The 13,453-nt window shown below is 45.8% G+C and overlaps 1 protein-coding gene across 1 annotated transcript in view; it reads left to right on the forward strand.

The window, feature by feature from the left end:
* LOC134354645 (neurogenic locus notch homolog protein 2-like) overlaps positions 1 to 13,453 on the forward strand; it is a 196,466-nt gene that overhangs the window by 136,438 nt on the left and 46,575 nt on the right. Inside the window, exons 12-15 of the mRNA XM_063063700.1 lie at positions 110 to 220; positions 5,249 to 5,441; positions 6,622 to 6,767; positions 12,419 to 12,532. Of these exons, the coding sequence (XP_062919770.1) occupies positions 110 to 220; positions 5,249 to 5,441; positions 6,622 to 6,767; positions 12,419 to 12,532 (564 nt within the window). The remainder of the gene's footprint in view (positions 1 to 109; positions 221 to 5,248; positions 5,442 to 6,621; positions 6,768 to 12,418; positions 12,533 to 13,453) is intronic.

Here is a 13,453-nt window from a genome sequence, read left to right on the forward strand (position 1 = left end):
TGTATGAGTTGAAAATTATCATACTTCTCTGCACCATTTGATGTTGCTGTTCTCCTGTGATGCATTTCACACGCATTAAATGAACATTTTTGTTTGAACAACCCTGCAGGTGTTAATTGTGAAATTAACTATAATGACTGTGCCAGTAACCCATGTGACTATGGAATCTGTCGAGATGGTATCAATCGGTATGATTGTGTCTGCAGTCCCGGATATTCAGGTAAGACCTTGTTCCAACGTCCTCTTTTCTAATTTGCATTCAGTCTGGCACAGATTGCTGTTATTTTCCATAATTTAAGACAAAGTCTCAGCATTACTGGGAACAGTTCCTCTGAAAAATTAGAATGAATACAAGCATTCTGTGATCACATACAGAACACCTGCCCCTACATCACCTACCTTGCCTCCATTTAAGGCCCTGAGCAGTCCTTCCAGGTGAGATAGTTTTCCACAAGTGAATCGATTGGTGTCATTTATTGCATCTGGTGCTCCCAATACAACCTCCTGTGCATAGTGAGGCCCAGTGCAGATGGAGGATCACTTTGTCCAGCACCTTCATTCCATCTACCAAACCAGCTGAGATTGCCTGATTGCTACCTATTTTAATTCAACTTCCCATTTCCCATAGCAGTGTGGAATTTTAAGCCACACTGCTCAGCAACTCCCAATTTGACCCTAATCTAATCACAGGACAATTTACAATGACCAATTAACCTACCAGCCGGTATGGCTTTGGACTGTGGGAGGAAACAAGAGCACTAGGAGAAAACCCACGCATTCCATGGGGAAGATGTACGGATTCTGTACAGAGGACGCCAGGATTGAACTCGTAAACTCTGACACCCTGGGCTGTAATAGTGTCATGCTAACTGCTGCGCTACCATGGCTCAGCTGCAAGTTGGGTCAAGAGACAGATCTGAGGAATAGCACCTCACATTCTGCTTTGGTACAAACATTGATTTCTCTAACTTTTGGGAACAGCTCCCCTCTGTCCCTTTTATTCCCTATCCAACTGGCCTCCATCACCCCATCCTTCCCCAGCCCTACTCTCTTGATCTGCCCATTCCAGACTCTGGCTCATTCTTCGCCTCCTTCCCTTTATTCCATAGTCCACTGTCCTCTCCCTTCAGATTCCTTCTTCAGCTCTTTACTTTCAGTTATCACCTTCCAGCATCTCATATCATTCCTACTCATTCCCCCCCCCTTCCTCACACCTGCATCCACCTATCACCTGCCAGCTCTTGCTCCACTCCCTCCCCCCCACCTTTTTACACCGGCGTATCTCCCCTCTTTCTTTCCAGTCCAGAGGAAGTGCCTTGACCTAAAGTGTCACCTGTCCATTTTTCCCTGCAGATATTGCTTTCTGTGATCCTCCAGAATTCCAGCTTTGCATTCTCTTGTGTATCCATTATATGATCATGTTGTGCTGAAGCTAAATATAAGGGGATAAGTATTAGCCAGAGTATTAAGAGGTGTTCTGCTTTCTGACATAGTCTGCAAGTACCCCAGTGTCTCCTCAGAGTACTGGTAGGCCTTGCTTCACTGTGTAATTGAGTCATAGAGCACCAAAAGAGGCCTTGGCCCAACTGGCCCATGCCAACCAAGATTCCAATCCATCTAGTCCCGTTTACCTGCATTTGCCCCATATCCCTCTCAAGCCTTGCTATCCACGTACCTGTTCAAGTATCCTTTTGCTGCCGGAGGAAGGTGTCTGCATGTGACAGTCACTCTCTCCCTTGATGCTGTCGGAGGAAGGTGTCTGCGTGTGACAGTCACTCTCTCCCTTGATGCTGTCGGAGGAAGGTGTCTGCGTGTGACAGTCACTCTCTCCCTTGATGCTGTCGGAGGATGGTGCCAGAGCAAGATTTAATCAGTGCAGTTTGTGGACTCTAATTCACATTCTGATGTTTTTCTGGTGGCTCCTCTTTTGTTGCTAGTTTGGCAATTTTGAATCATGTCAGTCTGCAGATAAGGAACACTGATCCGAACTGAAATATGCCTTTTAATTTTGTGCTTTATATTCTGTCTTTTTCATTTTCTTCGTTGCTGTTTGCGTGATTTTTTTGTGTGTGTGTGGAGGGTTGGTGCTTTATTTCCTTTGAAAAGGTTCCATGGTTCTTTGTTTTGTTGACTGTGGGGAAGATGAATCTCAGGGTTACATGCTGCATACGTACTTTGATAATAAATGTACTTTGAATCTTTTGAAATGTTGTTAATGTACCTGCCTTAACCACTTCTTCAGACAGCATATTGCGTAGATACATAGACCGACCACCCACTGCTCCTCAGTCTCTCCCCTCTCCCCTCTCCCCTCTCACCTCAAGCCTTTGACCACTTGTTCTTGATTCTCCAACCCTGAGAAAAAGACAGTGTGCATTCACCATCTCTAGACCCCTCGTGATTTCATACACCTCTACAAGATCACCCTACCCTGCAATGAATGCAGTCCCGGCCATTTCAACCTCTCACCATAACTCAGTCACTCTAGTCCCAGAAACATTCTTGTAGTTCTCCTTTGCATTCTTCGCAGCTTAATGGCATCTTTTCTATAGGAAAGTGACCAAAACCGAACAGATTACTCTTAAGTGCCACCTCACCGATGCCTTGTACAACCCTGAGTGCAATTTTAAACATTCCATTCAGTATAGTAAATTTGGGGCCATTTCATTCTGTTTGTCACAAGCCACTTTGGGCACCAGGTGTGTGGGTTTGGCATATTGGCACTCAAAGCACTTGGCTCTTCAAAGTGTTTTTAAGGTTGCTTTTTAATGAGTTAGCCTAAGTGAAAATCAGCCTTTCAGTCCCATGGGATGGGATGGTGTGCCAGATGGTTTGTATAGAGCAAGGTCGCGCAGCCAGTCGGTGTCACAAGCCAGTTATGTGTTGGTGAGGTGTAAATATGACTGTGTTCCCAGAAAACAAGCGCTTTCACGTTTGAAGCACCTTCAATTACTCCAAAAGACTGAGGTTTGGTAAAATACTGAAAGGCTTTTATTCGCTGTACAATACGACCTCCACAGTGAGTGTCTGCCCCCGGACTGAGGGGGAGGGGCAAGGCGAACACCTTTATACAGGACTCTGTGGGAGGAGCCACAGGGGCAGTCAGAAGAGGGGTGTGTCCAGACAGGTAACCGAGTGACAACATATATACATGGTTTACCACAACGTTGTGCCAGCTTCATCTGAGGCTTCAGTGCAGCAAACGATTGGGAAGGCAGCACGTGAAAACCGCAGAGTTCCCCTGCTTCGCTGAAGGAGTGTCGGTCTGTTCCCTTGGTGGGGTGACTCAGAAGTGATCGTGCTACCACTCAGCCAGGCGGAGGGGTCAAAGGAAATGAGAATGAAATGGTTTTCGTTGCCCAGATCTTTCAACAGAATAAAAATTAGATTTTAGGCATGTAGGAAAATACGTAGTACATATTTCATTAAACTGGTGTAAGGGAGTTATTAGATTCCAGGGGAGCAATTCCATCTGTCCAATTACCCCCTCTTTTTATTCCCCTGTACCCCTGTAATTTGTTGTCTCTCACATGCCCATCATTGATCGTGTGGATAGTCAGAGGCTTTTTCCCAGGGCTGAAATGGTTGCCACAAGAGGACACAGGTTTAAGGTGCTGGGGAGTAGGTACAGAGGAGATGTCAGGGGTAAGTTTTTTACTCAGAGAGTGGTGAGTGCGTGGAATGGGCTGCCGACAACGGTGGTGGAGGCGGATACCATAGGGTCTCTTAAGAGACTTTTAGATAGGTACATGGAGCTTAGTAAAATAGAGGGCTATTGGTAAACCTAGTAATTTCTAAGGTAGGGACATGCTCGGCACAACTCTGTGGGCCGAAGGGCCTGTATTGTGCTGTAGGTTTTCTATGTTTCTAACCCTCCTTTGATTCATTTTTTCACTTGCCGCCTTGGGGAGTAATTCATTTTTTTTCACTTGCCTTCTTGGGAGGTAATTCATTTTTTTCATTTGCTGCCTTGGGGAGTAATTCATTTTTCCCACTTGCTGCCTTAGCGGGGGGGGGGGTAGGTGTAATTTACAGTGGCCATTTAACATGTCAGCATATCTTTAGGAGGTGGGAGGAAACCAGAGGGCTCAGGGACAAGGAGAACCTAGTCACAAGGAGAACATGCAGACTCCACACAAACAGCACGGGAGGTTAGGGTTAAACCCAGGTTGTCGGAGCTGTGAGACAATAGCTCTCCTCACAGCATCACTGCCACATGGAGCACTTGCCCCAAATTCAACACCAGAAATACTCGACTCCTGAGAATGATGGCACCCAGAGACTGGATGATAAAAAAAATAGGTTTCACTGACTCATTCCCTTCCCCTCTTTATTTCACAAATGACTCCTTTAGATTCTGGTAGGCCTGTGTTTTCCCTCATTCTAAGATCCTTTCATGAATTTTGGGATTGATTCCATATTTAAGTATTGTGGCACAGTTGGAGTTTAAACCCCTCCCTTTTGATCGGACAAGATGATGGATTCATGATGGTCATCATGCTGATGGTCTGCAAATCTTTCAGCCTGCCCTTGTGACTGTAAATCTGAGTGACTGAATTTTGGCAGTGCCGTGATTGTAATGATTTTATTCATTTTGTGTGCTGTGTTTAATAAATACAGAATTGTCTGCATCCATTTATAGCTGTGACTAATACCTCAGAAATCATGCTGTCAAATTATAATTCCTCTAGTGATTTCTCTTTGTTCTGTTGGTGATAGATAACTAGGCTGCAATCAATGGGCTCAGTGTTTAAAGAGATAGGGAGGGTGGGGCTGAAATAAGAGCTCTTTAGTGCAATGAAATCATAAACCAATTCATAAAAGAATAGGTTTGCAATTTCATTCCTTAAAGCTCACAGGAATCTTCACCGACAGTCTAGGTGAAGCCAACAGGTGCTGAGACCCAAGGCCTGTCCATCAAGCTTACAAAAAAAATTCATGGCTCCACCCCATAAGCTGGAGACTAGCCACTGGGTATGCTCTTACTCCTGGGTCACGTCAACAGGCCTTAGTTCTTTTGCAATAATTGATCTTTTTGGTTTCCTTAACTGAAAATGTTCACTGTCAACTGACAGGCTAATACTTGGTCCGGTGAAAAGTTTACTTTGAATTGTTTATTTTTGTAATGTTGAGTCACGCCAACCTACCCCTCCTCATACACTGAGTGAGGGAATGTGACCTGAAACCAAAAAAAAATCCTGAATTGTGTTTGCATTCATGTTTGCATTTTTTGTGTTCTTGCTTGCAGGACCCATGTGCAACATTGACATAGATGAGTGCGCCTCCAACCCGTGTCAAAATGGTGGTACATGCGTTGATGAGATCAACCGCTTTGTTTGCCGCTGCCCGGAAGGATATCATGATCCCTATTGTAAATCAGAAGTGGACGAGTGCAAGAGTGGCCCTTGTATTCATGGAACATGTGTAGATGACGTCAACAGGTCAGTTCTAGTAGCACTGCCTTCCGCGGCTCCTTCTGTCTCCCCTTCATGCGACTTGCAACCTATTTACAGTTCATGCTGCTAATTAAGATTTGTATAAAGGGGGCGAGAGAATGGTTGCAATGGAGGCAGAAGCAAAACCTTGGGGCCACAGTTAATTTTTATCTTGAATATTATTTTCATTTTTACAGTTACCTGTATGGTTGTGAAACCAGCTGGGCAGGAGTCTGAATGCCACCTGCAGATAGTTGTCTGTTTATCCTATGTGGATGTGGGATACAGGCAGAGTTTGGTTTGCCTATGGTGATTGGCTTGCTGGGTGAGACAAACTTGCCTGAATGTGTTTTTTTTTTGAAAGTATGTTCCAGCTTGATTTATTGCATTGAGAGAAGGTGCATGGAGAATTCAATATTTTGAAACCAGGAACTAAATTACCAATATGAATCATTGTGAGGACATAATTGGAATGTAATTCTTCTCTGTGCAGTCAGTACTTGAAGCCAAAGAATAGGTGCAAAAAGGTCATTTCCATTTGGATATGGTGAACCCAGCATTTCTGTTTGTTGCTTGCATGTGTTCGTTTGATTTTAATGTGGAATTATTTGTTTTTAATGCATTAAGATTAAACAATGCTTGATGCATGTGTTGTGTTTTGAATGTTAAATCTTCCTATGAAAGTAATTGGAAAGAGTTAACACAGTCAATGAAGGCGAACTTCAAGGCAGCAGATTTATCTTTGAGCTCCCTTTAAACTGATGGATCTCTTCATAACAATAACCTTATTGAGTAATCCTTTTGAGTTATCTTATCAACTATTTTTGTAAAGTAAAATTTACAGCACCAGTTTCCACAAAGGCATGCCATAGTGCCCAGGTAATCTTCAGGATATTGGTAGCTGAGAAAATTGGTAGCCAACTGTTCTCGAAATAGTTCCATTGGAACCTTTTGTAGACCAGGTGTCAAATTCCTCATCTCAAAGGTGGTATATTGAGCGGTGCACTGACCCCAAGCACTCCGCTGGACTATCATCCTGGGCTCATTGCATGGACTTCAGTGCAGATAACTTTTTTATTGAAATTACTTTTGGATTTACAGGGCTATGTTTCTTGGCATGACTTTCAAACAAGGAATGCTTCCAGTTAATACTTGCCTTGCACCGTTACCATTTTTGTTTTTGCAGTTACCGGTGTGAATGTCATGCTGGCTGGGCTGGAGTCAACTGCGACGTGGACAAGAATGAGTGCGAATCAAATCCCTGTCAACAGGGAGGAACCTGTGAGGACCTAGTCAATGGCTACAAGTGCTTGTGTGTGAAAGGATTTAAAGGTAAGAGAGAAGCACTGAAGCTTTGAATTGGTGGAGGCAACTAATTATGTGGGTCTGTCCAAAGCCAAGCTTTAAACTGTTGATTCTGAGGGCACAAAAATATGCCTGCATCATTCTAGTGTTTATTCAGCCCAATCACCTGTCAACTCCTTAAAAGACCCACTGAAGTTTCAGGTTTCCTTGTGGGTTTCTGGGTACTAGAAAGCTACTATTATAAAACTTTACCATTTAACTTCTTGTCATTAAGCAATATTCAAAGTAGGGATAAATTCAAATTATAAATTCTGACCCTTATCAATATTTTCATGTACTTTAAGCAGTTTTAAATGTTAATGTGTACGTTGTTACGTACCCCGTAACTGGGTTGCCAAACCAGCAGAAATGGATCACTCAGTTGGAGTCTGGAGTACGAGAACTAAGAAAGTTTTATTAAAGAAACAAGCAACACAGTAATCGAAAGGATAATAAATTTAACAGTTCAGCAATGATAACCACACATGTGCACAGAATTAAGATAACAGCATCAATCAAGCTCTATCGTTGTCTAGGGGTAAATGACCAAATTTAAAAGTGACTCAAAGTTCAGTTCGCAGTAATCGTTGCCATGGATGGACAACGTAGGGGAAGAGAGACAGAGAGAACAGGAACAACTGATCATTCAGCACAGCTTCACTCACAGACCTGCGAGATGGCTCACAAGCAGCTTTTGGGCGGGTCCTTGGTGATGTCACCTGAGGTCACCAACTGTGACCCCTCCTCCAGATGCGGTCGATCCTCTGCAGTGAACCCGGCACCCAGGCAAGGGTGGACACACACCGGGTTCCCGCTGATCGTACCTTTCCACCCTGGCCGTTGTCTGGTACTTCTCACCCACTCGTGAGAGGTGCACCGCTTCCAGGGTCTCGTTACCTCGGGTGGCGTGTGTCCTGCCTTAGCGAACCGGTCCCTTTTTATCCCCCTGCTGGGGTATCGCCTGTCCATCACTTCAAACAGTTCAAGGTTCAAAGGGGGGAGCCGCTCCAGACAGCTCTCTCTCTCACGTCCCTTCATTACACATCTCCAGACGCTGCTCCATTGTTCCTTATCTCTCCTTCCCCTGAGGGCAGGTGGCAGACCAACTGCTGATGCCACTGGTGCAAGCCCAGGCCAGTAAATATCTTAATTTTTATGTGTATTCTCGTCACACTTCCCCCCTTTTAAGGATTTTTACCGGGAGGTAAAAATTACAAACATGAATACATTATTTGATACATACACAAATATACATCTTTATCAGCTATTTGGCTAACACAGCGAGTTTGAAGCTGTCAACACCTTGACAGACAGTCATCACATTTTCTGTTCCTTTTACACGTGTTATTAATAATCCCTTAGACCAGGCTCCAACTCAGCAAACTTCATAGTGGCCAAAAACACTGATGAATTGTGACCAATGTAACCTCTCATTTGGTTTTGTCCCGGACCACAACAACAAGGGTCGTCCCATTCCGACTCAGTTTTCTCTCGCAAGGGCTTAGTAGGAGGGGGACGGGTATTGACCGCAGAGTTATTGCAAAACTTCCTGCAGTACCCCACCATCTCCAAGAGCCTTCTGAGGGCCCTCTTGTCTGTCGGGGTTGGGAGGTCAGCGATAGCCTGCACTGCAGCTTGCATCACTGCCAGCTGCCCCTGTGTCACCACAATCGTGTGGCCGAATTCATTTTTTTCAAGGTTCACTATCAAGCTGGCTTCAGACAGCCGTATTAAATTGCCAATACACACCTCTGTGTTCATCAGCCCTTTAGTCACTGAATTCCCTATTGTAACAGACATCACCCAACGTCCCAGTTCTTTGCATTTCCTCGGGACAATCAAACCCACGGGCGCGAGTCGTTTAATTACTTCTGCTAAAGATTTGCTTTGTTCGGGGATTAAGGGAGAGACCTTATCAGTAGACCTGGCCAAAATAATAGCCTTCTCCCATCTGACCGATCCCATCCTAATCTTTTCAAAATGGTTTTTTCCTCTTATCAGGGGGCCCCTAGCTTCATTGATTTCCACGCTAACACCGACTAGGTTTGTTAGCATATCAAAAGCCGGTGACCGTCTCAGTTCGCGTCGGTCATGATCAATAACATTTCTCCCCCTGGGCAGCCGGTAAATCTCTTTTATGATTCCACCAACTGTTTCCTCCAGCACCGCAAAATGTCCACCGGGGGGTACCTCGTGGGCCATGTTAAAAACCTCATCCCCATAACTCTTTTGCACCACTCCCCACTCCTCATCTGCGGATACTGTACTTGATTTCCCTTTCTTCCTTAGCACTTCCTCCTCCACACAATAGCTTGTCAAGGCTGTGTCAGAGAGAGCGGTCTCTGCCAAAACCATCAGCCCCTCGTCTCGCTCCTGCGTCTGCACAAATTCTTTCCTGGCTACTGCTACGTCCGTCCCAGCTCCCTCACTACCTCTTATCTCACTACACCCTGTTTCATACAAGGTTGGCAAAAATGTTTCAGCTAAATTCACTATCGCGGGCCCGCGATGAACCTGTGAGTCCATGGGCGGGGCCTCAATGCTGGCAGGCTGACCTGTCAATCTCACGACTGGGAACACGATTCCTCCGGCAATGTCATTACCGAGCAAGACTTCCATGTCTTTCATCGGTAATTCGGACCTCACCCCGATCGTGACTAGTCCAGAGACCAGGTTGCTCTGTAAGTGTATCTGGTGCAAAGGGACTGACTCTGTCCCTTCCCCAACACCTTTGACCTTGACCTCCCCAGTCTGGGTCTCTGAGCTAAACTCTAATACACTCTTCAGTATTAGTGACTGACACGCTCCCGTGTCTCTCCAGATCCGCACTGGAACTGGTTTTAACCTCTCCTTCACTGACACCAGTCCGGCCGAGATAAACCTCTCGCGCCCTTCCTGGACTTTTTCAGACCTGTCCTTCCCTAGCGGTTCGCTTAACAGCTCAATACAGCCATTCAAAATTTCCGCTTTTCCTTTCCCCGTCTCCTTCCTTGGGGCAAAGCACCTGGACGCAAAGTGTCCGGCTTTCCCACAATTATAACAGATGACCCCAGGAGACTTCCTACCAGACTGCTCCCGGTCTACCTTATCCTTTTCACTAGTCCCCGGCTTACTTTCTGACTTTTCCGGCGGACTCTCCCCGCCGTCCTGACTACCCTTCTGCTAGCCTTTACTCGGGGCAAACTTCATTTTATGCGTCAACGCATACTCATCCGCTAACTTAGCAGTTGCGGCTAACGTGGCTGCCTCTTTCTCATCGAGGTAGGGTCTCATACCCTCAGGGACACAACCTTTAAACTGCTCAATCAGGATCAGTTGTAGCAGTCTGTCATAATCCCCCTCTACCCCCTTCGAGGCGCACCAACGCTCACAATATGTTTGCATCTCACGGGCAAACTCCAAATACGTGCGGTCCCACTGCTTCCTTGCATTCCGGAACCTCTGCCGGTATGCCTCCGGGACCAACTCATAAATCCTGAGGATGGCCTCTTTCACCACCTCATACCTCTGGGCATCTTCCGCGGACAAAGCTGAGTAAGCTTCTTGGGCCTTCCCTTTCAGTACACTCTGAAGTAAAACAACCCACTTATCCCTTGGCCAGTCCTGACTTATAGCCACTTTTTCGAAGTGGAGGAAGTACCGATCCACGTCGATATCGTCAAATGGGGGAACCAGCCTAACCTCCTGGGTCGCCCGGAACCCTCCACCTTGGTTCGGCACGAGCCCCTGCTCGGCCCTTATCTTTAACTTCTCCAGCTCAAATTCCCTTTCCCTCTGTTTCCCTCTCTCTTCTCGCTCCCATTGCCTCTCTTTCTCCTCTCTCTCTAACTGTCTCTCTCTCTCTTTCTCTTCTCTTTCCAACTGTCGTACCCGGAACTCGTGCTCGAGTCTCAGTTTTTCAAGCTGTACCTGTACCGTGTCTCCAGCAGGTTTTTCAATAGACACCACCCCCAGCTCACCTTGGGGAAACACACCTTTAGATACATAGTGCTCTACAATAGCTCTGTGTATCTCCTCTCTCCTCATTGTCGACTTCACCTTAGCAAGATTCAACTGTTTGGCCACAGCTACCAATTCCGATTTCCTGGCATCCTCTAATGCCTCCAAGGTCGGCGCCTTTATAAATTCCTCAGCCTCCATTTCTGCTGTTTGTCTTTTCTTTCTTTCGGGAATCTTAACCCAATCAATTTACTCCGTCCCAAATTTAGCGTTCAAAATCGCGGACGAGAACCCCACTTATGTTACGTACCCCGTAACTGGGTTGCCAAACCAGCAGAAATGGATCACTCAGTTGGAGTCTGGAGTACTAGAACTAAGAAAGTTTTATTAAAGAAACAAGCAACACAGTAATCAAAAGGATAATAAATGCAACAGTTCAGCAATGATAACCACACATGTGCACAGAATTAAGATAACAGCATCAATCAAGCTCTATCGTTGTCTAGGGGTAAATGACCAAATTTAAAAGTGACTCAAAGTTCAGTCCAGTTTAGTAGTTCAGTTCGCAGTAATCGTTGCCATGGATGGACAACGTAGGGGAAGAGAGACAGAGAGAACAGGAACAACTGATCATTCAGCACAGCTTCACTCACAGACCGGCGAGATGGCTCACAAGCAGCTTTTGGGCAGGTCCTTGGTGATGTCACCTGAGGTCACCGACTGTGACCCCTCCTCCAGATGCGGTCGATCCTCTGCAGTGAACCCGGCACCCAGGCAAGGGCGGACACACACCGGGTTCCCGCTGATCGTACCTTTCCACCCTGGTCGTTGTCTGGTACTTCTCACCCACTCGTGAGAGGCGCACCGCTTCCAGGGTCTCGTTACCTCGGGTGGCGTGTGTCCTGCCTTAGCGAACCGGTCCCTTTTTATCCCCCTGCTGGGGTATCGCCTGTCCATCACTTCAAACAGTTCAAGGTTCAAAGGGGGGAGCCGCTCCAGACAGCTCTCTCCCACGTCCCTTCATTACACATCTCCAGACGCTGCTCCATTGTTCCTTATCTCTCCTTCCCCTGAGGGCAGGTGGCAGACCAACTGCTGATGCCACTGATGCTAGCCCAGGCCAGCAAACATCTTAATTTTTATGTGTATTCTCGTCACAACGTTATGTCATGTTTTACAATAAATGAATGTCTAAGCCATGTAAAATGCTGCTTTGAAGGAATTATTGGGACCTGTAGCATTTGAAGGGTCACTTGCTGCATGACATTGGGAAGGAATTGCAGGATACGAAGCCAGTGTGGGACATGGGTCTGCAGTGAAAAACCATTTCCAACTTTGCCACCAATTGGTAGTCATGTTGGTCACAGCCCTGCAGAAAACAATGAAATGGAAGGGAAATGTGACACGGGGCAAAGAGTTGTTTTATAACTGGTGTCAGAACCTGAATTCCTTTTTCTGAAGTCTATAAGGGCAAGGGCTTTGCTAGCACCCGAAATAACAGGGAGAAACTCTTCCTTCAGTTAGTCCTGACGAAGGGTCTCGGCCTGAAACGTCGACTGCGCCTCTTCCTATAGATGCTGCCTGGCCTGCTGCGTTCACCAGCAACTTTGATGTATGTTGCTTGAATTTCCAGCATCTGCAGAATTCCTGTTGTTTGGGAGAAAATAATATTTTCTTTTCTCATCCTTCTGAAACTTGAGGCTCCGACTGCCAAATCAACATAAATGAGTGTGCATCGAACCCCTGCCTGAACAAAGGAGTCTGTGTGGATAAAGTGAACGGATACCAGTGTGTGTGTTCTCTCCCATATACTGGTAAGAGTTTATAAAGACATACTATGGTGTGCACTGTTGCTGCTGTGTTTCACAGGTATTGCACTGCAAAACAGTGCATTGTATCATCAGTGAATTTGAAACAGGACGGGGTTGACCTAAACTCATTGAAATAGATGTAAAACATGCTTTAAGTGAGGTACATGCTGATGGGTTTGGGTATCTGTTTCAGAAATCAGACCAGCCTCCTTCCAGAGGTGTACGGCATGTCAAGTAGTCCGCACCTTCTTGCCTAATTAACCAGCAAGCCCCATAAGTGTATATTTTCCACATTTACCATTCTTAAGCTCTTGGAGCATTTTTATTAGTTTAGCTCATGTGAACTAAAACCAGTTCTATAAATCCCCAGCAATCTTTTCCAGGTGTAAGTATGAGATTCATTCTTCCAGCACTGCCATTAGATACCCTTTGGGGAGGGCAGAGTGAGAACTAGTGCACCAGTGCAGCATTTTTGTCTCTGGTTAGCAATGGCCAAGAAGGACAAAGTTAGGCGCAATTATATTCAGATACCCTTAGGTTTCCCAAAATTAACATTGATCTCGAGGTGATTGGGTGATGAGGTTGCATGTAATAGAAGAAAGCATGTGGGAAATGCTAGGGAAATCTGCCTAGTTTCACTCTGGGCCTTTGTACAGTGGTGTGCAAGGCAACAGGAGCTGAGGAACAAGCTCAGTGATGATGCCTCTTGCGTTTCTGCATTTGTGACCGGGAGGTAAGACCCATGGTATCTCCTTGCTTCCCTGCTTGCCTACTGGCACTGCCCACTGTGTCAGCTCTGTTCTTCTGTAACAGCTGGCGTTGGGTGCTTTAGCACAAACTGTGGGCACTGCTTCACCTGCTCAGACTATTTGCACAACTCTCGGTCCCAGGGTATCTCCAACTTTTTTTTTTGGCAATACTCAA

Source organism: Mobula hypostoma, chromosome 12 (assembly GCF_963921235.1).
Source record: "Mobula hypostoma chromosome 12, sMobHyp1.1, whole genome shotgun sequence".
In the NCBI taxonomy this organism is placed as follows: Eukaryota; Metazoa; Chordata; class Chondrichthyes; order Myliobatiformes; family Myliobatidae; genus Mobula; species Mobula hypostoma.